The 25911-nt window shown below is 38.4% G+C and overlaps 1 protein-coding gene across 7 annotated transcripts in view; it reads right to left on the bottom strand.

Annotated features, from left to right (window-relative positions):
• The window catches only part of MPP7 (MAGUK p55 scaffold protein 7), a 155633-nt gene that overhangs the window by 63622 nt on the left and 66100 nt on the right, over positions 1-25911 (bottom strand). For all 7 annotated transcript variants that reach the window (XR_008464750.1, XM_054190547.1, XM_054190549.1 and 4 more), the window contains 2 exons: positions 5667-5744; positions 1055-1135 (listed from right to left, as the gene is read on the bottom strand). Coding sequence is in view for 6 of the 7 variants with exons in the window: in XM_054190547.1 (XP_054046522.1) it covers positions 1055-1135; positions 5667-5744 (159 nt within the window). In the remaining variant the exon portion in view is untranslated. The remainder of the gene's footprint in view (positions 1-1054; positions 1136-5666; positions 5745-25911) is intronic.

A 25911-nucleotide genomic window follows, 5' to 3' on the forward strand; every position in this document is an offset into this window, starting at 1 on the left:
TCAGCAAAAAGCAGCTTGTAACTTTGCAAACTATGGAATAACCAACTGTGCAAAAAAATCTTTAAAAAAGAGGCATACTTGGCCTTTGAAATTCTGTAGCGCTTTAAGGCTATTGTAGTGTCCATGTTTTGAGATCAGTGTTTTACAGGTTATATAAAGAAGCAACTGTCTTAAAAAGGGCTCCTTTCCACTCCACAGTTTTTCCTCTAAACTTATCAACTGCTGCATTTTATTAGCATTGCAATATGCAACTACAGCACTAAGTTCTTTGTTCTCTTTAAAGTGGAAAAGTAATCTGATAGTGTGCATTAGGAATGATACACAGAGGACATTCTCACTGGATGTAAGGAAACAGTTTTTACTAGGACGACAATTAGTAACGGGAGCGGGCTGCATGCAGAAGGTTGTGGAGTAGCTGCTCCCAGCCATTTTCAAGACCTGATGGGAGAAAGCCCTGAGCCACCTGCTCTGAACTCAGTGTTGACCTTGCTTTGAGCAGCAGGTTGGTCTAGACAACCTCCTTCCGACCTGAGTGATTCAATGGTTCCAAAGCCTACTGTCAGATAAAAGGTACCAAGTTCCACAAAAATACCACAGAGAACCCCAGGAGTTTTCAAAATTAGCTTTTTTTTTTACAAATAATATCCATCAGGATTTTTGTTCCAAGTATCAGGTTGTGTTACTGATGCACAGTGCAATTAAATCAACAGTATGACTGAAAACCCCTTAGTAAACCCACATTTTTAATAAATTTACAAAGTGCATACAATAAAAGTTAGCAAAAGACACAAAAAAAATCAAGTATGCACTTTTTGGAATAACCATTGGAAATAAACGATGGCTTTCCACTGAATTCCTTTTACAAGTATCAGTAACAGCATAATAATTTATGGGCGACATTAAATGTGTTTCTTCATAACAGGTATTTCCGATTAACGTTCAATCCTTCTTAAAGCACGCATATTTGTTAAAGCAGACAAACCCCCACGCAGCCCGAGGAAGCAGATGCAGACACCCCTGCAGAAAGGACTTTGCAGGTGCAACACATCCTCACCTTGAGATTGGGTTTTGAGAGGAGTTTCAGCAGTTCTCTGATCTCACTGCTCAGCGGTTTGCTCTGCAGCTCCTCAGCCAGCTGGGTGGGAGATGGAATTGACACGGAGACCATTAGCAAAGCGTTGTTTTACCCAGCGCATCAGTGACAACCCAGAATCTATCTTGTTCAAGGTTATTACTTTCCAGCGTGTTCAAACAGAAGCCAGCATGAAGAAAAACACCATCAATCACCGCGCTTCTTTTTCTGGCCCTCGGTGGACCAGATTTAAGCCAGGCCTTTTGGCTCAGTTTAACACAAGTAATCATTTCTGGCGAGGGTGCAGCCAGATCACATTCTGATTTATAGCGATGGGGGTAAATCCCAGCACTTCATTTAAGTGAATGGTCCTTTGCGTGCAGACAAAGGACTGCTTGTAAAAATGACTGGATCAAACTTTGACACTGTCTATAAAAAACAGTTTCGAATGAGGTGGTGAAATCCACGCTGCTTCCAAAAACCCACAGTAGCTGTGCTGTTTAGGACTGGGATAAGAAAGCAAAGTGCCCCTACAGTGCAAGCAATCTGAACCTTTTATTATGTTTACACATACACTGGAAGGAGCTTGTTAAATGTGAAGCAGGTTAATCATAATATAGTTTATAACAGGTCATCAGCAATTCAAGCCCCTAAAATGCACAAGCTATGTCCTAACAACTAGATCAGTAATTTATGTTTGGTTATACTACAAAACTGTGGTTTGGTGAACAATAGAGCAGCACTCTAACGTTTAATCCCGCAGCTATTTGGCTCATGTCTTGAGTTTTTCTTATCACGACATTCTCAACTAATTTGGACTCAAGAGGCATGTTTTACTGCAGGATTTCAGACTTGAACTATTTTTCCAGAAGAAGGAAAAGCTAAAACATATTTCACAACACTGAACTTTAGTTTGAAATTCTGAAGCTACATGGGTCATAATCCAAAACGTGATTTCAGATAATGACTTATTTTCTTTGCATTAAATCAGTACCATAAAAATGTCTGAAAGAAAGATTGGTTATTTGCAGCAAGCAATTTCATTCATCTAGCCTAATTTTAAATTTGTACTTTCATTTTGTATAAATTGTCAAGATAAATGGATATAAGCATATTTTGCATAATTATATATAATAGACAATTCTAGAAGCAATTCTAGACATCAGACATGGTTTGAATACCTTTTTTTAACCTTCAAATTAATACAGGGGTACCAGGACCAAAACAAAAATTCATCACCGACAGTCCCACAGCCTTTTAACTATAATTCATAGATAAAAAGATCCATCAAATACATCAGTGCTAATCTTAACAATATTTGTGTCTTAATACTGAAAGATTAGAAAACAATCTCTGTAGGAAAGGTCAGAACTAAATATTTTAGGCACATAAAGACAAGTATTGAGGTAATCTGCCTGCAATCTAGTCTGCATGTTCTATGGAAAAGCTCTACAAAACTGAAAATAATCCGTGATAGGAATGGCAGGAGGTATATGACACAGGTTCCCCTTGGTTCATTCTTTAGCTTGTAGTACTCATCACTAGAGAATAAAATCTATTCATTTGTGTCTCATTGATGAAAACTAGTAATCACTGAGTAAGAATGACTGCTTCAGCGTTTCTCAGATGAATTGTGCACAAGCATCTATTAACTTCAGCAGAACTGACGTTTGCTTTGGTGGTGCAAATACAAATGCAGGTACATAGGGTTTAAGCACAGTGAGAAACAGAAAGAATATTTTGTTACTGCTTTAACAAACTTTTTAATCCCATAATTTAGAAAATATTTGTTCAGAAATTAAATAATTAAAATTTTGTTTTCTCTCATACAATTTACAAGCTTTTTCCAAATACTTTCATAAAAGCCTTAAAGCACCATGTAACAACCTGAGTTACATGAGGAGAAGGAAGACAAAGATCGACAGGGGAGGAAGACAAAGCCATGTTTCCAGATTAGCAAACAGGTACCACCAGAGCTGCTTCTTGTGCTTCTAGCGCTTTTGGACTGGATATTTATTTGTTGTCGTTCTTGAAGTGCCGGTATTTGTGACAGCTACCAGCAGCAGTACAAACTATATGGAATACTGTGGGCACACTGAAATCGTGCCCATCACCTCCTGCGCCAAAGACTGCAGGAAAAGCTGGCTGAGAACCTCTTCTATGATTCTTTGTTGAGGGAATCATAACATTTCACCAAGTTCTTTATGAAGAGCTGCCATTATAGAGAGGGGAAAACAAAGCAAGAGAGAAGGGCAGATATGGAGTGAGGCTGGCGAGACGGGGAGCACCAGGGCCTGGGGGTGTAAAGCTTCTGGAGAAAGTTCTGAAACTTCTTTTGTCAGAACAGTCTTTCTAATAACCTAGGGGCCTTATTTGCCATATGTACGTCTGCTGCCAGCAATGATTAGAATATTTGCATGTAATCAAGAGTCCTACGCCAGACACTGTTGCTCCAAAATCAGAGGCAAACAAAATCTCTGATGGGAAATTCAGCCTAAAAGTCACTGCAGGTGACGAGAGAGAACACATGACAGTGAGGAATATGAAAATGTTTAGAAAAGAAGCCTCACCACAATTGTTACCTCTGAAATTGCTTTATAAAATAACACAAGAATAAAAACACACTCCATTTTTTATTTACGCTAGCAGCACCTCAAATTTGCATTTTAAATCAACCAGGAAATAGGCACTTGTTAATATCTCCTTCTTTGTTTAACTATAGAACAGTTACTATCACTAGGAAAACAAAACATTAATTCAAAGCCTACTGAAATAAAAGTGTGTTTTATATGACCAACATGCTCTTAAATCCCTGAAGCTGACAACTAGTTGGATAAATGCGCCAAGAACTGAATAGCACTTTAATGCTGAAACTTCGTGGGTTTTAGAGTTACAAAACCCCCTGCACGTAAATGAACTTCCTCAAAGTTTGCTGATAACTACTGAAACACGGAGAATCCTGCAGTGTGCCAGCCTGACTCCAGCTGCCAAAGACCATCCTTGTTCTATGGGACAGTGCCCATAAAACCAGCTGTTCAGCTACACATACGCAGAAATGAAGAACCAGCAAGAGGATCTTTAAAAAGAAGCTGTGCTTAAAAAGAAGGCAGATGTCTAGAGACACTCATGTCCCAACACAGGTACATTTTAGAAATACAACCATATATACATAACAATACATTCACAGGGTTAAAAACCCCAACCTCTCTCATCTGAGGACTGAAAGAGTACTTTAATTTGGGGATTTCCAAAAGTATACACTTTAAATGGGGCTGAACAAAGAATGAGATTGCTCAGCATTTCTGAAAATATCAAGAACTAAGTTTTGCATCCAAAAATAAGAAATGATTCTTATTAAGAATTTTAGCCCAGAGATCCGTAACACAAATGTTAACAAGGATTATTAATATGTCACCAAGAACTTAATGAAGAGAATTTCAACCAGCTTTCTAATTTTCAAAATTACTATCAACATTATTCAGAGCTACTTGAAGGTTAAAAAAATATTACTAATATATGCCTGATGTCAAAGCTGATGCATTATTATATTGGGTATGTTACACAGTATAGCTCTCCTCCTACTGAAACATGATGAACTACATTACATCCTTTTTTCAACAGACTTCAAGTATGTTTAATTTAGTTTTTTGTTAAAATGTTACCATTCTCAATTCACAACATGTAAACACTTGTAAAATTTAAAAATCAAAAGCTAATAATTATATAAAAGGATAGTTAAGATTTTAAAACACGTATAAAATATGTGAAGTTTCAAACGTCGTATTTGAAACGGATCCTAATACATACTGGCTGTTCAAAAAAACAACTTGAGATCATCAATTGCAACAAAGATTTCTGGATTTCACCTAAACCACAGTTTATTAAACATTTCTCTATCCTGGCCTACCTCAGGTTCAGTCATAGTTTATACAGGTGTGTGCACAATTCATCTGAATCCTAGAATTAACCAAATAGCAAGAAATGGCAAGTTGGATTTTTTTCTTTAAAATAAAAATTATAGTAACAGGAAATTAACTACTCCATCAATGCCGACCACTTCTACAATTTATTTTTTGGTTATGAAGGTAATTTGGAGAGGTCCAATATCAATAAATCACTACTGTACTTTTTCTTAAATAGTTTTTGAGTTTTTTTAACAAGCCTCCTTCCTAGGCATTTCATACGCTTCATTTCTGTAGTACTATCTGTCATTTTTCATGTTCTGTCAGCAGCGTGCTATCACATTTGTCTTTATTTTTCCAAAGCATTCCTCTTGTCTCTGACTTTCTCAAAACACTAATAGCTGACAGCTTTTCCCCTCCCAGTAGAGTTCCAACCTGTAATTTCTATTACGTAGTTACTAAAGCAGAACAAGAGGCTATCTAGATGCAATGTTTTTATAACAGGCAAGTGAATAAAAATCAAAGTAATATCAGCAACAAGCCCGGTGATGACAGCACCTTTGGAAACATTTGCAGCTTCTTATGATTTCAGCTCAGAGGATTACATTCATATGTTTGCACTATGAGGAGTTCTGCCTGCAGACAGTTTTTTGGGAGACTTGGTACCAGTGATCTCAGCAGGGGACACTTACATCATCTGCCAAGGCTGCTGCACCATGGAGTATGGGCACCGGGTTCTGTTTTTCATAATAATGCAGTTTTTCATGAATCTGAAAGACAATAGCACAAAACAGTAAGTATATTTAGCAGCACGAGAAACGGTACAAAATGACCCTGTTGAGCTAACTGATCTGTTGAGTGTCTGTAACTAAAGAAACATCCTTATAGTAACCTACAGGCAGCAATCATGTAAATGTAATTCATCATCATCCTCTGCTGAAGTGCTAAGAATATGAAATCAGATGGAAAAAATGCTCAGTATGTAGACCAACCCACAGAAAAACTAAACATTTGTGATTTTTCTCTCCTGGCTTTCTGTGTCCATATTTCTAACATATTGCTTTAAGTATCAATTACATTTTATATTGCTGCTGAAAACACAAAGCATAAAGTGTTTATCCCCAAGATGGATATAAAAAACCCTGTAAATTATGATTTATGAAGTGAAATAATAGCCTGCCACCCACATCTTGACAGACAGCTTCGCGGAGCGGCTGCCGTCATTAAAATAATTCAGAAACAAGGGCAAAGTAGTGCTAGTATGAATTCTAACACATCTGAAAGGAAAAGGCAGTCCTTCAGCACGTTACAGTCATTTAGGAGCATTTAAAGTTTTTAATGGGGAGTTATCAACATTAAAAATGCAGTGTGCTTTGGTTCTTTCAAAAGGGGAAAGGATACACCATCATTTAAATACCCAGCCTCTTCCCTCCTCCACAAGTCATGCATTTCGAAATTTAGATTTTTCCAGTGTGAAAGCTTAAAAGAGCCAACATATTTTAAAGCTTCTAACAAGTTTTTAAAAAGTTATTTCAGAATGGCATAAAATATTAAACATTCAATTTTATTTACATTATTTTCCTGAAGATACACAGATGTACAAAATATTAATTAAAATTTTAAAAAGGAAGACAAGAGCAGTCTGCACTGATGCAACCACACCCCATTCTTAGATTTCTACTTTAGTCCCGCTGCTCTGAAGGAGGCATGGACTCCAGATGGTTGGGGGAGTTGCAGAAGGAGCTAAATCTGGGACTTCTGTGCTTGGCAAGGAAGGGAACACGAGGTCTGGCAGAGGCCACAGGGCTCAGGACTTGCCTGGGGAGGCCCTCACATCCCTGGGGTATGGGAACCCCAACGATACCCTACCCCTCCTTGGCGCGCGGCTGCGGGAGGAACAGGACAGACACCAGGCAGCAAGGACAGCTGTAAAGAGCAACCGAACCATTGGTCTTTGCACACTGAAAATGTTTGGAGCCGACTGGATTGTATCTGTTATGCACCAACTGCTTCCTCTAGCCTTCCCTCCTCTTCCACATTTGCTTTTCTCCGCTCACTTTTAGGGTAAAAGTGAGCAGCAGCACTCATTCCCCAGGACTCCCTCAGCCTTCTCCCCGGCCCTTTCTCTTGAGTTTAACCTGAACTCCTAATAACCACACCCATAACAAAATATTGCTTGCCATTTTTCCTGTCTTTTGCTGTGCTTCGTAATACTTACTAAGTCCACGTCTCTTTTTACTCATTTACACTATAGGTTCTTTTAAGTAAAGGCCATACAACACCCTGTTACTGTACTGTGGCATAGCAGGATCTGTCTTAGTCAATTCCTTCGTCATTTCTGTAATCTTCATAAGACTATTTCTGTAGGTGGTTTGTTAAAGAATACTGAAGTTCTGAAACATCAAGGTGAAGCATGAGAACAACACAGTTGCTCAATTGCTACATTGTAAAATGATTTGTTCTGAACGGCAAGTATTTGCACCTCATCTGGAAAGTAAATGCAAAGCACTATTATCTCCAGAACATGAGTCTGAATTTTACACAGCCTATATAGACATTGTTTACTGAGCAAAGTAAGACTAATCCATATTGGATGTCACCGAAAGTGACTGGAAAACTTCATATTTCTAGCTCACAAAGCACAGAAACTAAACAAAACAAGGAGCTGCAGCTCCCGGAGTTTAGTAGAAATTTGTGATTTACTTAGACTGTGAGCTTGAATAACTAAAAGGCATAATAAATCAAAAAATCTCAAATCCATCACTTTTTTGATTGCTTCAGCCAGCATCCTGATTTTATCCAGGCTGAGCTTCCATCAACTCTGAGGTTAAAAGCAGTCACATATGCTACCTTCTAGTGTCTCAAAGAAAATAGAAGTGCCACTACTGATGAAGCTGTTTTTACCCTGGACAATCTGCAGGTGTCTTCACCGGTGAAATTTAAAACAAAAACAAAAACAAGAAAAAAAACCCACCGCAAACCAAATGGAAAAAAACCGCTAAGACATTCTCACATAACTCATCTTCATGCAACAAAAAAGTAGGAGTTTAAGAGGAGGTACTGTGTAACTTTAACAAGTTATTGGCTCTGCTTACAACCAGCAAATGGCTGAAAACAAATTTTTATTTTCATAACAGTGGATATTGGAATTCAGCTGAGCATTTAAGGAAAGCCATTAAGGTTCTATTTGATTATGGAGGAGTTGTAGAGAGCAGCTGACAAATCAAATCCGGAGCAAACAACAGGAGCTAATCAAGTAAGCAGGAAAATGTAACTATTATTACTAGACAGGTCTAGATATTAGGTTTTACCACATCAGGTTGGAAGTTTTATTAATTTAGTAAATCCTGGCATGATTAATTTAGTAAGTGCTGGCATGATCAGTGACTCCAACGATAAACGTTACATGTTCTACAGGAACAGACAATGCAACCTCAGCACACTTCCATTCGAGATGCAATACAGGTGTTGTTCGTTGGTTTGTTGTTTGTTTTTTTTTTTTTCAAAAAACATCCAATGTAATAGGCAGTATTTTGCCGTGTTCGCTAAATTAATCTGTTGTGTTTTTTTTTTTAAATCAGATCTTCATAGGGCAATATCTCTCTTCCATCTCTTTGTAATTTAAAGGAGTTACTGAAGAAAATTAAAAAAAGCACTGGCCTGTGCACAAAGCTTCAATCAATGCAAAACACAAGGATTACTTTTCATATCAGTACAAAATTATCATACGTATGATAAAAATGCTATTTCCTACTGCTCTCCCGTGGTTACTGCCTACCTCTAACTTCTGGATAACTAATTTCTTCATAATGTATGCAGTAAATATATAATAGCTTCCCCAATGCAGTAAGACAGGAGATTTGGCGCAATTCAACAAACAAAGCAAAAATTTCAGTGAGGCAAAAATACATTTTCAGGCAACTTCTTCTCTCCATGTGTCTAAAAATGTGTTCCAAGATCCTCTGGTCCGTAATTTTCTCCACAGATCACAGTAAGGCTGACTGGCTTCTAGTTCCCCAAATCGTATTTTTGGCCTTTTAGGATAGGTACAGCACTTGCCTTTTTCTGGTGACTGGGGACTACGTCATCTCTGTCACCTTTCGAGGCTGACAGAGAACACTTGCAAACTCACGTGGTGGCCTCTGAATTTCTCAGACTTCACAGTGATGAATGACTGCATTTCTGACTACCACCTTTAGAAAAACTACTGTGCACACAGTCAAACATTTTGACAACTTCTCCACATGCTGTCTTTCATATCTTCCCAAATCTGAAATTTGTAAGTCATGCTAATATATGCACAACTAGCATTATATTTCCAAAATTCAATTCTTACACAAGTAGAATTTGAAATTTCAATATCTAGATTAAGTGACTGTGTTGATGAAAATGAAGATAATGTAAGCTAGGGAACCCAGAACTGAAAAGCAAAACAAGACAAGGGGGTGCAAGTACTTTACCCCTTTGCAAATCTCACTCAAGGAGATTAAACTGTGACAGAAATTAAATACATCCTGAAACACTTTGAGAGAAGTATGAGAGTGGATTCAAAAATAGTAGAAGAGAGAGCATTTATGTATTTAAGATGAAACATTTCATATTTGCAAGCATTTGTCTCAGCTTCATTCTAAAGAATTCTATTTAATACAAAAGGCAAATTTATCTTGTATTCTGTGGCTATACCTGATGTTCAGTAACTTTAATACTATTGCCTTCTCTCTAGTAGAAACCTATGAAGCATATGGAGAGTGTAGGACTGTATCGTGCTTAAAAAATAAAAAATATAGTACATCTGGTTTTAGTTCTTCTGACATTTAAGTGTAAAGCTTGAACCCTGAAAATCTCTTCACAGATGAGACCAAGTCTGTTAAAGAAAGAGTTATGTATTGTAAATAAAATATATTAAGCTGTTCTGCTGAACAGATGACTAAGTTGTTGGGATCTTGTTTTTTGATTATTTTTTTTTTATGACTACCTATCCTTTTCACTGTAAGGTACTTTGGGTAGACTTACGAGGTTCTGCAAAAACTGAAAAACTACTGTGAAGATATGCCCCAAGAGAGAAAAATAATAATTTGCAAATTCATACAATTTTTGGCACATTTATAGGCAAGGGAAATTATTTCTGGATTTTCCCAGAGAGATTGAATTAAGCCTTCTAGGAGAAGGCGGAGTTACTGAATGCCTTCTTTGCTTCGGTCTTTACTGCTCGGCCCAACCCTCAGGAGTCCCAGGCATTGGGGCAAGTAACGGGGAAAGAAGACGACTTCCCTTGGGTTGAGGAGGATCGAGTGAGGGATCAATTAGATCAATTAGATATTCACAAGTCCATGGGCCCCAATGGGATGCACCCGAGAGTGCTGAGAGAGCTGGCAGAAGTCATTGCTGGGCCGCTCTCCATCATCTTTGAAAGGTCCTGGAGAACAGGCGAGGTGCCTGAGGACTGGAGGAAAGCCAACGTCACTCCAGTCTTCAAAAAAGGCAAGAAGGAGGATCCGGGGAACTACAGGCCGGTCAGCCTCACCTCCATCCCTGGAAAGATGATGGAACAGCTCGTTCTGGGCGTCATCTCAAGGCATGTGGAGGAAAAGAAAGCTATCAGAAGTACTCAACATGGATTCACCAAGGGGAAATCATGTCTGACTAATCTGATAGCCTTCTATGATGGCATGACTGGATGGATAGATGAGGGGAGGGCGGTAGATGTGGTCTACCTTGACTTAAGCAAGGTGTTCGACACAGTCTCCCACAGCATCCTCATAGGGAAGTTTAGGAAGAGTGGGCTTGATGAATGGACAGTAAGGTGGCTAGATAACTGGTTGAAAGACAGAGCTCAGAGGGTAGTGATTAGGGGCACAGAGTCTAGTTGGAGGTCAGTGACGAGTGGTGCTCCCCAGGGGTCAGTACTGGGTCCAGCCCTCTTCAATAATCCATCAATGACCTGGATGAGGGGATAGAGTGCACCCTCAGCAAGTTTGCTGATGACACAAAGCTGGGGGGAGTGGCTGACATACCAGAAGACTGTGCCGCCATACAGAGAGACCTGGACAGGTTGGAGATCTGGGCAAAGAGGAACCTTATGAAATTCAATAAGGGCAAGTGTAGGGTGCTGCACCTGGGGAGGAATAACCCCATGCACCAGTACAGGTTGGGGGCTGACCTGCTGGAGAGCAGCTCAGTTGAAAGAGACCTGGGAGTCCTGGTGGACAACAGGATGACCATGAGCCAGCAATGTGCCCTTGTGGCCAAAAAGGCCAATGGCATCCTGGGGTGCATCAAGAAGAGTGTGGCCAGCAGGTCGAGGGAGGTCATCCTCCCCCTCTACTCTGCCCTGGTGAGGCCGCACCTGGAGTAGTGTGTCCAGTTCTGGGCTCCCCGGTTCAAGGACAGGGAACTGCTGGAGAGGGTGCAGCAAAGGGCTACCAAGATGATTAGGGGACTGGAACACCTCTCTTAGGAAGAAAGGCTGAGGGATTTGGGTCTCTTCAGTCTGCAAAAAAGACAGCTGAGGGGGGACCTTATCAACAGTTATAAATACTTAAAGGGTGGGTGTCAGGAGGATGGGGCCAGGCTCTTTTCAGTGGTGCCCAGGGACAGGACAAGAGGTAATGGGCACAAACTTGAGCATAGGAAATTCCACCTAAACATGAGGAGGAACTTCTTTACTTTGAGGGTGGCAGAGCACTGGAACAGGCTGCCCAGAGAGGTGGTGGAGTCTCCAACTTTGGAGACATTCAAAACCCACCTGGACGCGTTCCTGTGCAACCTGCTCTAGGTGACCCTGCTGTGGCAGGGGGGTTGGACTAGATGATCTCCAGAGGTCCCTTCCAACCCTATGATTCTACAACAAAGTATAGCAGAAATATGTTTTCTGCAGTGTCCCCAGCCTGGACTATTTCAAAACCCACAGGGTGCTTTCTGAGTCAGAAAAACAAAAATCTTAAACAAAGAATCCTACAAAATAAGCTTAATTTCTCCTTTTAAATTTCTTAATTTCCAGGTACAATTCTGCTATCATATGGCTCAAAACAACACCGGGGAACGGGGATAAGGATCTACACAGAACAATATAATCAGTTTCCAAAACCCCAGCTCCTTCTGGGAAGGAATCCCCTTAATACAAGACAAGTGTCTTAATACAAGTGCAAAAAATGCACTGTCAGACATGTTATCTCCTTTTTCTGAACTTGAAGAAATAAGGTCTTTAACTGCTTGATGTACCTACAGCTTCATGCATAGAACAGAATGTTTTTAAAGGAGATACTGAAAGTGTCAGCAAATTGAAAGTATAGTTCCCTGTAACTGCTTTGGAAAAATAATTTCCCATCAATGCCAATAAGCTATACTAAAGATGCAGAAAACTGCTAGTTTGAATGGATTTTCAAATGTTCTGTACATCAAAGTAAAATAAATTTCCAAAACAGAAAAAAAGCCTACTTATGAGAAATAATTTTGAGATGTAAACAGAACATTAAGGCTTCTGGTTTTCAGTTTTTACAACCTTCTCCAATCCTATCCCTGCTTTTCTATATCATGACATTGGCTTTGTCTTTCTGTCCTCTTTTCCCCTCCTCTTTTCCATCTCAAAACTATTTTTTTCAACTTCCTTGCTTACGCTTTCTTTTTTCTACTTTTTAAATAGAGATCAATACATTTACGTCACCTGTAACTACCTTGCTGCCCGTATGTTTATATTCATATGAATACTCTACTCTGTGAGTACATACTCATCGTGACTACACATCTCTCAATTGCTTGAGCAAGCATGAAATGCAAATTTTATGTACAGAATATGTTAAAAGAATGTTCACCTTCTTACCTCCAGAGTATTTTACTTGTTACATGGATTGATCAATCTAAATTTTAGGAGGAACTAGCAAAGAAAGTAAACCTGACAATTAGACTGTGAAGACGTATTATGTGGTAGTGGTCCAGTGCAAGAATTCGAGCCCACAGACAGGCTCTGTTTGAAAAGCATATACAAAATCATTGGTGGTGGAGAGAACAAGAGGTAGGAAAACGCAGAAAGGACCCAAAATTTGGGTCCAACTTTTATTAATAATCAAGAGCACGGGAGGAATAAGGTGCCAAAACGTTAACAGGAGACAAACTTAGTCTTTTTGACAGAAGAATTGACATAGGTAAAGAATAAGTGTATGTAAGAGTATACAGGCAAACACTCATAACCCAAAAAACACTGGATCAACATCAGTGAGCCATACTAGCACATAGAACACAAGAAACCCCAAACACATTTGTGAAAACATTCTGCCAGCCACACAGGGCTGTCACCAACTACTCAGACATATCATCACCTCTAGATAAGAGCTTTTTTATGGCAATGACACCATCCTGACAGTACGCACTGAAAAGGATCTTGGGAGAAGTCTGCACTATCATTCTAAGGCAGACAGTAATTCTGGAACAGAGTGCATCACCTTTTGAGAAATATCAGTGGCTTATATCCTCTGATTAGTTATATAAACATTCCCTTACTTGGGTGTGATTTTACTGGATGAGATACCTCTCAATATGGAGATAAGGTACCTGCAAAATTTGGTAATTACACTCACGCATGAAACTGTGCAACACCATCTTTGTTTCGTGCAAGGGAACAATTGGCACTGAGGACCTAATCACCACACCATATACTTTTTACCCTGGACTGGCCTAGCCTAGTCTCGTCTGCTGAATACCTATTAGCAGCTAATCTCCCTGTTTAGTTCCAGCAGAAACGAATCCATCTCGCGGACTGGACTGCTGAAGCTTGCTGATGCAAACCAAAGCAGCAGAAGTTGAGAAGATGGGAAATTGCTTTAAAAAAATGCGCTCCTGGTCTGAACTAGAATGCCAATATAAACACACGCACGAAGCACCAAGACGTGTCTAGAAGACAGGCATTGAGTATATTGTTGTAGAAAGTCAATAAAAGTAGGCAGAACATTTCCCCTAACTGCTCTCTTCATTATGTTCTTCATAATACATCAGTAAGACTGTCTGACATCAAAACACTGACAAAGGCCATGCAGCTTCTGTATTTATTGGCTTAGTCACTTGCATGAATGCATAAAAGACGACTCTCTCATATGGAGAGAGTTAACTCTCTGTTAACTGTCCAGCAAAGCTTCAGGTTCCTGTACTGTTTGCAAAAAAGTCTTTAATTCCACTAGTGGCACCACAAACTGAGGAGATACTACTACAAAGAGGACCATGTTTACATTATGGAGCCACAATAGATTAAGAGAATGGAAAACGAAAGCTAAAGAGAAACTGGTGAGGCAGTATAAGTCCTAGTTTTGGCTTCATCTGCAATTTGTGTCCTACGTCTGTAATATCTGGAGCAAAAGAAATCATTCCAAGGCACTCAGGACTGCAAAGGACAGCTTTATGGATAGTATCGACATTTACACAGTGAGATTTCAAGATAAGAATGAGAGTTTTCATTTGATCACTAATGGTACCAGCTTAACTCTGGGATCTACACAGTGAGTTCACTGAAATGATTGGCTACAATCAAACAAATGGAAATAACAAAAACATTCACAAACTGTACATGCATACCATCATCTATACTGAAAGGGTATGCATATTTTGCTTGATGACAAATTTTAATGAAAAGATTGTTTTAATTCCCTCCTTTTCTTCTCCCAGGACCCTACTGTAGCAGATGAAAGGAACTAGAAAAATCACCCAATTTTTTGCATTATTTTCATCATTTAGCAGGTGTCTGTAAACCAATTTACACAGCACCAGAATATGGACTGAATGCAAAACTACTCATTTGTTCCCAAATCTTCCTATGGTACTTACCATTGCAGCTTTGGCACACTAATGAACTTAAATATATGAACAACTTTGCAGTAATATGGCACAATAAACACATGAGGTGTGGGAAAACTGAGCAGCAAATCAAATGCCAACTCATTTCAAATACCCAATGCAACATCTTGAAAACTGACTTTCTTAGAACACGTACAGTCTTTAAATCACATTCTAGTGAGGCCAATTGACTTGAATTGCAGTTAGAGGCACAGAATATTGCTAAGAATTTAGCATTATGTATTTTAGAAAAGGCAAACAAAATAAAACCGCACAAATCATAGCTAACTACTCAAAGTTTGCAAAGAGAATTTCATTCCCCATAGTAACATTAAATTGCCTCAAATATAAATTAAGTGATTGCACAGTGCAGAAAGGCTTTTGAGAGAATGTTACAAGTATCAAAGCAAGCCTCTGAAGACATAAAAACAGATATTCAGATTCTGGCCCTATTTTCCATAGCAAAAAGTTTCATCACAACAGATGAGCAATTCTCTTCCAAGCTCTTGTTCCAAAGAGCAGAAGCATTAAGTTCGTAAGAGTTCAAAAGCAGGCTAATGCTGTGGAAATACTTCTGCCTAAAGAGTAAAAGATTTAGTAGTCAGAAGTCACTCAGAACAACGTTGGGCAACCTTAACAAAAGAACTAAAAACTTGCACTATAATAAAAGAATCATAAGCTTCTTTACTTCTTTCATGATATCGCTTCACTATAGCATGAAATCACTTTAAAAAAAAAATCAGAAAGCCTGCAGACTGTCTGATATAAATTGTTGTAATGGGCTTGGCTGGGAGAGAGTTCATTTTCTTCACGGCAGCCCGTATGGTGCTGTGCTGTAGATGTGCGACCAAAACAGCGTTGGTAAGACAGCAGTGCTTTAGCTATGGCTGAGCTGTGCTGGTGCAGCATCAAGGCCTTGTCTGTCCTCGCTCTGTCCCCCGCAGCAAGGAGGCTGGGGGTGGCCAAGGGGCTGGCAGGGGACACAGCTGGGACAGCCGACCCCAACTGACCAAAGGGATATTCCATACCATATAACGTCATGTTTTTCCAAAGCAGCCATTGCTTGGGGACCGGATGGGCATCAGTCGGCTGGTGGTGAGGGATTGCTTTTGTATCGCTTGAATCGCTGTATTCAAAACAGAACCCCTCCAGAAAGTTCTAATTGCATTGCAATTTCAGAAATAAATTTTCAGAACTCTATGCATAATTACAGTAATTTTTTAAGTTACAAAATGTGGTAATAAAGTTATATTAGATCACATTTAAGAGCATTTTCCTTGTCACATTATGTTTTGTAAAAATAATACAGTGATGTGTTATCTACAGATTTACAAAGTTATTGGAGAAGCATCATTTGAAATCAGGTGCTATCAATGCAGATCAGCAGCATCGCCTGGAGAGGCCACAGCTTCAACTTACGCTCTCAACAAGCACTTGGTGCTTGAACTTTGATTCAGCAAGAACTTGGTTATGGAGTGCTTATATGAGCTCCGTGAGCCAGCCATGTGGCCTCATGGCCAAGAAGGCCAATGGCATCCTGGCGTACATCAAGAAGAGTGTGGCCAGCAGGTCGAGGGAGGTCATCTTCCCCCTCTACTCTGCCCTGGTGAGGCCGCACCTGGAGTAGTGTGTCCAGTTCTGGGCTCCCTGGATCAAGAAGGACAGGGAACTGCTGGAGAGGGTGCAGCAGAGCTACCAAGATGATTAGGGGACTGGAACACCTCTCTTATGAAGAAAGGCTGAGGGATTTGGGTCTCTTCAGTCTGCAAAAAAGACAGCTGAGGGGGGACCTTATCAACACTTACAAATACTTAAAGGGCGAATGTCAGGAGGATGGGGCCAGGACAAGAGGTAATGGGCACAAATCTGAACATAGGAATTTCCACCTAAACATGAGGAGGAACTTCTTTACTTTGAGCGTGGCAGAGCACTGGAACAGGCTGCCCAGAGAGGTGGTGGAGTCTCCAACTTTGGAGACATTCAAAACCCACCTGGACGGGTTCCTGTGTAACCTGCTCTAGGTGACCCTGCTCTGGCAGATCTCCACATGATCTCCAGAGGTCCCTTCCAAACCTACCATTCTGTGATACGTGTGACAGAGTTGTTACAGCAGACGTGCCCAGTTAACAGTGATGGCAAAGATCATGCGATTATTATGAATTAGATCGTTAAAGCAAATAAAAGCACAGCATGCTAGGAACGAAAGCAAGCATCCTCCTGGGGAAATAAGGCAGCTTTTCTCAACGGGCAAATCAAATGATGTATCGATTTTGTTACGGACAAAAAAGAGGCTTGCTAAAAATTCATGTCTTGTGAGTTATTAGTCATTCCAGCCAAATAACTGGTTTTTATTGTCTAGCCAGCAGTTGCAAGATAGAAAAATGCCTGTGCACATTGCATTAAATTGCACAGTAAAACCCTATTCTCCATGGATTTTTCTTCTTAATCTGTGGTTTCAGAGTTTCCTCCTCAATCATTTAACACTGTGCCTCATCACCTGACTCGTCTGTCCTTCACCCTTGATCAACATTGATGAGCAGGGAGCATCTGAGGAAGATGATCAGGACAGAGAAAACACAATGCTTCAGGAAGAACACCTGCACTCAGGAGTTTATTTGAGGCAGCCTCACAGATGAAGCAGCTCTGAGACTAGTCTGACAAGGTCACGGGGGCATTTGCCAGATTTGATTTTGTTTTACAGAGATCTAATCAAAGTCTCGGGCCTGTGAGGATCCATCTCTTGATTTTTATTGTAAAATGAAAAAGCATCTCCTCTACTCTTTCTGTATTGAGAAAACCAAGACAGACATTAAGAGAGCAACTGATGAGCCTGATGATCCAGCTCTTGTTTCTCTGTGCCGTGTACACTGTCTCCGTGTACTTAAATTGCACCTCCCCATCACATTTCTTTTTTATTGATAAAAGTACTTAGTTATCTGTTAAGTACCTAGCTATTGACACTTTTAACAAACACATCCTTCATTAACAGTGGGGTACGCATGCAGATCTATGTCTTATAATATTTCTAATTTCAGAATTTCCTGTCTTCATGCTAGCATTACAAACCATGCACAAGAAAATTAGTAAATGCCTCCATTACGCTTATGTGACTTCTCCTTAGCTCAAAAGCAAAGGGAGCCATTAAAATTAGGTTTAAAAAAATTAAATTAATTGGGAACATTTCAGAGCAACGGCTATTACACCAGAGAATCAGTTTTCCTAATCTGGAGAGCACACTGAAAGCAAGCAGTTGTTCACCTGTCAGTAAGATTTAAATGCAGAAAAAATACACCTGACATGGAGGACTGGTGAGGTTGTTTCTATTATGCATTTTGAGAAGAGAAAAGAACAGATAACTGCATGCACACCTTTCCTTTCTTAAGTGTGGGTTGAGTGGCACAGGAGTTCAGCAGTAACGTTTAGTCCAGATGTAGTCATTTTAAAGCAAAGGTCCAGGGTTTGAGCCTACGCTAACATGGTGAGTGACCAATTTCCTCTTCACCACCACCTTCCTGAATGACAGTCCATCCATTCTCTACTTGTAAAATGGAAAAGTAGCATCTCCTTGCTTAACGTGTGATTAAAAGCAAGACCAGGTAAGAACCTTGAAAATAGTGTGCCACATATTTAAATTCATTTGGGTGCTGTGGAACTTGGGTCAGCTGATGAAGACCAGACACTTTCATCAGGAAGGAACAGATGTATCCTGAAGCTTTTGTTTAATGTGGAAATGTGACAAACACAACCTCTCTATATACACATATAGAAACTGAACAGAACAATCTAAGAAATTGACAGAGGCCATATACACAATGGCAACAGCCCATCCAGCCCCTTCTGCTCACAGCCAAGTAACCAGAGATAAGTTCTAGGGCTTTCTAATGATACAAAATGCTCTGGGTAGGGCTTGCTCAGGAAACTGTATTCTGCCAACAGTTCTTGGTGGCAGCTCCTCAGGGGTGTGAGCAGAGCAAGTACCGTGCACAGAGTGATCAGGTCACCTCAACACAGCAGGAGCCAGGCAGCCGGCCAACACGCGGAATCAAACCATTGCTCATTTGGCCAACAGTTTGGTCTAGCGCCCGTGAGGGAGCACCTTCTAACCTGGCTCCCAGCCCTTTTGAGATCCTACAGCCATAGGAGCAGCAGCCTTGCTTTGGACTTGCATTTTGCTGTAAACTGATTTCCTGCCTTCCTGTCTGATCCTGGAGAAAAAATTAGTGGCTTTGTCTTTGTGATGGTCTCTTCAACACGGAAACTTATGTACTTTTCTTGTCATTTTTAAGCTCAACTCAAACTCTTTCAATCTTCCCTCATGGATCATGTTTTGCAGTCCTCTCATCGTTCTACTTGCTCTCTTCTGGAACTTTTACAGTCAACTTAATTAGTGGTCTTACGTTCAACCTGCCTATGATTGATACATTTTTTCCTTAACTACTGATAATCCACAGCATGCCATCTCGTTTTCATACAATTGACAATTATTATTCAAGTAGGATCCTAAAAGTACTAGAAGTTTAAAGATTAAAATAGCAATTACATGAAATGTTAATTTCCTTATTCATTGCCATTTGCAAAGTACTGTAACATGCTTACTTGTGATTTTAACTCCTTTATAGCTTACCTTGTGAGATGCTGCCCTTTTTCTTCCTTCATTTTTAAAAGCTTTTCTCTTTAATTGTATTTTGATACCTCAGAGGTTTATTTTATGTAGTTTATATCACAAAAAAAGAGAAAGGACTCAAGAATATTTTTGTCTGAATGAATATGAAAGAATATGATAATAAGATTAATGTATTAGCTATTTTATTTTTGCAATGTTAAGCAAAATAGATTAAATACTGGCTACAAACCCAGTTATTCCTTGCAGAGTTTCTTAAAATGTTTATTTTTCTGTCAGAAACACTTCTCACTTTGAATTCATTGTTCCTTATACAATAAAATAAAGCTGCCATTATATGAGATTTCACAGGCTTCATTCAAATGCTTTTTTTTTGTCAGTAATAAGAAAAGGTTTTGATGACCTCGCTGATAGGAAGAGGGTCCCTAGGTAGGCAGAGAAAGTTCAGACCAAAGCCAAACAAGTTGCGCTTGCTCCAAAATAAATTTCCCTGCCCCTTTAGAGCCAAACAGCCTACATGGCTACTGTATACAGTATTTTCAACATTGTTTTTCTGTACTTTTAACCCCATTTCCAAAGGAAGGAGCATCAGAACAATTCCAAATTTGAATGAAGCCACTCTCTTGTGTGAGCTAAGGACATGAAGTCCTTGAACAGAAAGAACAGAACAACATCAAACTTTTTCTCCTTTGAAACAAGCAGTCTTCAAACTGGAGTCCATGGATGCTTAAGGATCCCTACAATTTTAATGCACTTTCCTTCATTAATGCATTTTCAAGTAAAACAAAATCTGAGCAGTAAACCCATCAAGTACCGGTCTGAATTGTAACAGCCTGAATTTGCTTAGATAAAAGTATAGCAATTCTTTTTTTCCAAAAGCACCCACTGACCTATATAAAACATCTTAAATTCGGTAAAAGTTTGAGGAAAAATTTCAGAAGTGCAATAGCGAACTCAGGATTCCAGGTCACAAACTGCTCTTTCCAGTTTATGGCTCTGCACCCTTCCGCCTATTGACTCCCACTCAGTGGCAAACTGTGCCCACCCACCCCAGTATTATTACTTCAATAAACACCAATTTTTGAATGAAGCATTCAGATTTAAATGAAAAAGAGAATCTGGGCTCTTTATTTCTCTCTTCCTTTCATCAAAACAATGATAAAGATTAAACATCACAACGCAGTAGACCAAATCTTTTATTAAAGACAAATTTCATCTCATACCTGTGACCAATTGCAATACTTTCCTAATATAGTTGTCATATAAACATGTCTTTCTAAGTAACTTTTTTAAATATACTTTTACTTAAGCAAGAAAGGAATTGCACTGAAGCCCTTCAGTTTTGAGAATCAGCACTCAGTAACGCTGCACGGTTATAATTAAGTACAGATGGAAATAATCCTTACTTCAACGATCAAAGAGCTGATGTTTTTACAATGGTTCTACATACAAAACCTGAAGAACAACTTATTTCATTCAAGACACTAATGAAATTAGATTGATTATAAAAAGATATATACATTTCTACAGTATTTCAATCCCACATTACAACAATGAACTTGTATTTTCTTTCTTTCTTTAAGGAAATCTTCCAATTTTTCCCACTTAAAAACTCTGTTGATACTTCCTTTTTAGGTATGACCTGACTCTGTGTGTAAGTAATGCAACAAAGACTTGCAAAATGTATGCCTAACTAATTTGAATTTTTATTATGTGTAATAGATATTCCAAAGAATTGATCCAAAACATTAAAAATTAAAAACTTCTTCAAGTCTTGCTATTGGTCAGATTTTAAGAAATGTCAAAGTTTCTTTATCTTTATGATAAAGCTTTTTTAAATAACACAAGTATAATGTTACTGTTTTATATAGCAAAAGTGTTTTTCCATTTGGGGTTTGGCACTTTAAATTTAAAGAACTTAATCAATTTGAGAGGAGGATTTTTTCCTAAGAAAAGTCAGCTTTCTGTACTACAGAAAAACATAATCATTCTTACTCTTGAATACCAGATTTTAATATTTCAAAGAAAAAAAAATATCTAAAAGAGATCAAAATATTATACTACTAAACATGAACTGGAAAAGGAAATAAACAGACTGGATGCAGCTAGAATGTAAAGAACAAAGATCATGTCAAAAGCTGACTGACTGGGTTTTGGAAGCTAACATTATCTGAAGCCCTTCTAAGCACAAAGTGTACCAGCAACAACTGTCATCTTATTGCTGAAAAGACATCTAGGAAAACTGCAATCCTGAATATTTCATGACTTGTGATTAAATTTGATTACCTAATCCAGCAATTAAAAAAAAAAACAAACCACCAATATTCCATTATTTCCCACTGCTTTATACTGGTATGTTGATTAGCAAAGAAAGAGCCGTAAAGTGAATGCAAACATAAATTTACAATACTTTCTGTGCCAATACTAATACCCATTCATGTTAAAATATTCCCAGAGTCCGAATTAGAGGACCGAAGAGGGAACTCGCTAAGAATATGGAGATAGAACTTTGAAAAAAAAAATCCATTAAAAGAACACTTTTCCAAAGAAAGAAGCTAATCAGGACGTGTTTTAAATGAACAACTGTACAGTCCTGCTTTGTCAAATAAACACAGCTGAAGAAGAAGCTTTAAAATGAGACAGAACTGAAAGATGAGAGTTTTCTTTGGAAATGTGCTAAGCATGGAAAAAAGCACTGCAGAGTGAGAGCAGGTAGTCTCCAGCTCTCTGCTAACAGGCTAAGTTCAAGATTTCATTTTGATGCTAGAAACAAAACAAATATGTGCCTAGATTTAATACTTCCCTCAATAAATGCCTTGTCCATTCCTTCAGAAAACACAAAAACTTATATAAACATTAGAAGGTTCTCATTTGCCCACAAGTATGTTTTACTTGTAAACAATTTGCTTTGTAATCTTCCTTTCTCCTGATACTACTGTTTTCAAACACTCATCACAAATTTGAATTGAGGTCTTTACTTTTATGTCATTACACAGAACCTAATTTCCAGACATCTTCCCAAAAAGCAAGTGATTTCCACTGTTCCATTAGCAGTATAAATCCAAAGAAAAGACCTTTCTTAACCCTGCCCACCAAGTAAACAGATTTCTAACATGAACGGAGGCTAAACTGCGCTTCTGGTTGTCAGACTGACTATTTTTTTTTTCCATCAAGCTCCATTCTCTACATAACTAAGATTCTATAGAAATGCCAATTAAACATTAACTAAAGAAAATAGACAAAAAACTAGGATTTGCTGCATACAGACTGAGAAACCTTGGCATAGACTTTTGCTTTTTTACTTTCACTATTCAGGCAGAGCCTGCTAAATTTAAATCACGAAGAGTTTGGTTTATTCCTGCTTAGTACAGTAAACATCATCCTTACACAGTCTCTACTCAATGCAAGTTAGTCCAAGATCCAATTGAATTCAGGATCCCTGAGTTCCTAATAATAGTGAAGGGATTTTTTCTGTACAGCTCAATGATGCAGAATCAACCCGCTCAAAACTCAAACTTTAATCACAGAGAGGGGTATCTGTCCTTTGAGTTAAAATTAAATATATATACACACACACAGACATACATTTATCAATTAGCACCATCTAGTGGGGTCAGTACAATTTATGCAATATGAGGAATATGTAGCTCACTGTTGAGGTTTTTCTACATCTTGTGTAACATGTCATGATACAGCACAGGTCAAGTAATTAATAAAATTCAGATGTTAAAAAAAAAAAACAACAAACAAATAACCCCCAAACATAACATTATGTTATTCCACTATAAATTACATTTTAAGAAATACACCGAAAGCTACATGTACATACATATGAAAATTTATTGATAGGAAGAAAAAAACCCACCTTTTAGGCATTAATTCACATGCAAAACACAATTACAATTTAATTGCTATTTTCTGGTTTTACTCTTCTGTTCCCCTGTCACACACCTCAAGAAAAATCCACGACTCTTTAAAACAAGCTACTCTGAAGCATGCAAACAATGAAAAAAAAACACCCTTTTATTTCAGGTCTCCATCATCAGAGCAGAATTCTGCTGTAAACACAACTTTTGATAAAAACAGATCAAAGTGCCACAAACACTGGATAACAACCCAGAATGCTAATAACATGACAGATGAAATACTTCTGAAATATTCAAAGTAATTAACGCTAAAAACAGATCCTAAGAACTAACCATGCTCTTTCATCGCACTTCTCAAATATGAAATCTAGAAATTGATTCCTAGTCAGTTTAACATTAAAAACTGCGGGGACTTAAGTCATACAAATAAGTAATGCTGAAGAATTTCAAATACAAAAGCTAACAGCAGTAGACGCCCCATACATCAACCATGTGCAAGAAAGATTTACAAATAAAAAGCAGCAGCACATAAGGGTGCTTAAATGCAACATGCAAAATCTCTACCAGGCTCTGCCAACAGGCAAGCAAGCTAAAAACATCACTGTTCCCTTCTCCCTCTGCCTGCTTACAGTCCAGGTTAAAAAACAAAGCAAAACAAAATAGAAAACAATTCATCACTAAAATTAAGTAAGTGCTTAAGAGTATTAGGACAAGTCACAAGTGTGAAATTACGCATTTGCTTAAATGCTCTTTAATGAAGTCATGGTCATGAAAGCAAAGGAGGCCAACAAGGACATGCCTTGCATTTGGGTCTTCCCTTGTTTCTAAAAAAGGTGACTGACATTTAGCACAACCTTCCAAACAGATCACAACAAATTATATGGAACTTGGACAATGAGGGACAAACACATCTCTGGTGATATCCCAGAATATGAAAATATAACGTTATGAAATCTTTAAAAATAGACAGCAAAATTATAAAGCACTTTAATGTGGTTAAAGGGTGATCTTCTGTTTTTCCCTACTACGCTTCGCATGAGTTGAAAGTCAGTTTTAGTTTTGTTTCTGGGAATAAAAGTAGGTGAAAATTCAGAAAAACAGAAAAATGTGGAGAAAACACGTAGAAATGGGGAAAAAAATAAGATCAATAAAAAGCAGCAATGTAGAATTGCAGTGAGTACTTCAGAAGTCACAGAAAGTAAGAACAGAAGATGCTGAGGCCTGCACAGTGCAAACAGGTGCCAGGCTACAATTTAAACTAAATGAAAGAAATTCTAATAAATTAATTAATACCAACAAGATTTATAGTTAGAATTTTAATTTAAAAAAAAAAATGAAGACAGCATCTGAATTTTATTTCGAAGCAGAGAGATGTATTAGGAGTAAAACATCCCAAATGCGTACAACCAGATAATTACAGTAGTGTTAACTGATACAACTAATTCTCAACCTTCCCTGCAGAGGACGGAGAAACGCCAACACTGAAGTGGAATGCATGCTGTAGGATAAAAAGGAGTACGAAAAATAACGACAAAATATTGGAAAAGAATTGCAGTGATTTAGGAGATATTTAATGCCATTTCCCCCTGCCTTTTCAGTCCGCTGAACTTCAGGCTTTTGCACTAAATCATTCAAACGTGCAAACCCATTTTACAGGAAGCTTCAAATCAAAGCAAAGATATTAATTTCTTTTTATATTGGAAGGAGTAACACAAATGTATTTGTACAGGTGTGCAAAATTACAGCCATGACATGTTTCGGAAAGCGGGTAGAAAGCAGAAGAAATTGCACAATGACAGAGGAAACGATAGTAACAAACATAAGGGAGGCTGTATGGCCACTCTTACTATTATAAAAAAAGAATACAGAGATGAGCCTAGCAATCTTATTCTTTGAGAAATAAGGATCTATGAAAATATAGACCAACACCACAGAAGTATCAACTCCTGGGATGCCAAGGGATTTCCTGAGAGTTTCCAACCAGGAACAGCCCCCTAGTCCCAGCCCTCTTTTTTCCAGTGGGATACAACCAAAGCATTAGCCAGTATGACCTAGCCTGATTTACATAAAATTTTTAATACACAACACTAGAAATAAACAAAAATTTAAATAATATCAGGAAGAAGTATCATTAACTAGGTAATTACATTTTTATGCTATGGATGAGTTTTAACATTAACAAAACCAAAAGGCAACACATTTCCTTTCATATCATGCAAAAATGCCAATTTACACTTGATAGAACAAGAAATATTGATCCAGCTTAACTCAGTTGAGCTCCCCTGGCTTAACTGAAATACACTGAAGTACTCTCTAACCGTATCCATCTTCAGATGATCAGCCTCAGCATACAAGAGGTCACTCTTACCTACATTCTAAAAGGTTTGGAAAATCATTGGAAAATATTAAATAAGTAAAAACCAGCACAATACTCCCACAGAGAAGCCACGACAAAATGGTTATGAAAGTGTCAATAGAAATAATAAAACGCACATAACACAAAGAGAATTAAAGGTCTCTCATACATTAAAAATTAATTTAGCAGAGAAAAATAAATAGAAAATAATCCAGTTCTAATCAGTTGGAAGACCAATATAAGACTCAGAAAGACTCAGAAAACACAGAGACAGA

The sequence above is a fragment of the Rissa tridactyla genome, chromosome 2 (assembly GCF_028500815.1).
Source record: "Rissa tridactyla isolate bRisTri1 chromosome 2, bRisTri1.patW.cur.20221130, whole genome shotgun sequence".
NCBI lineage: Eukaryota > Metazoa > Chordata > Aves > Charadriiformes > Laridae > Rissa > Rissa tridactyla.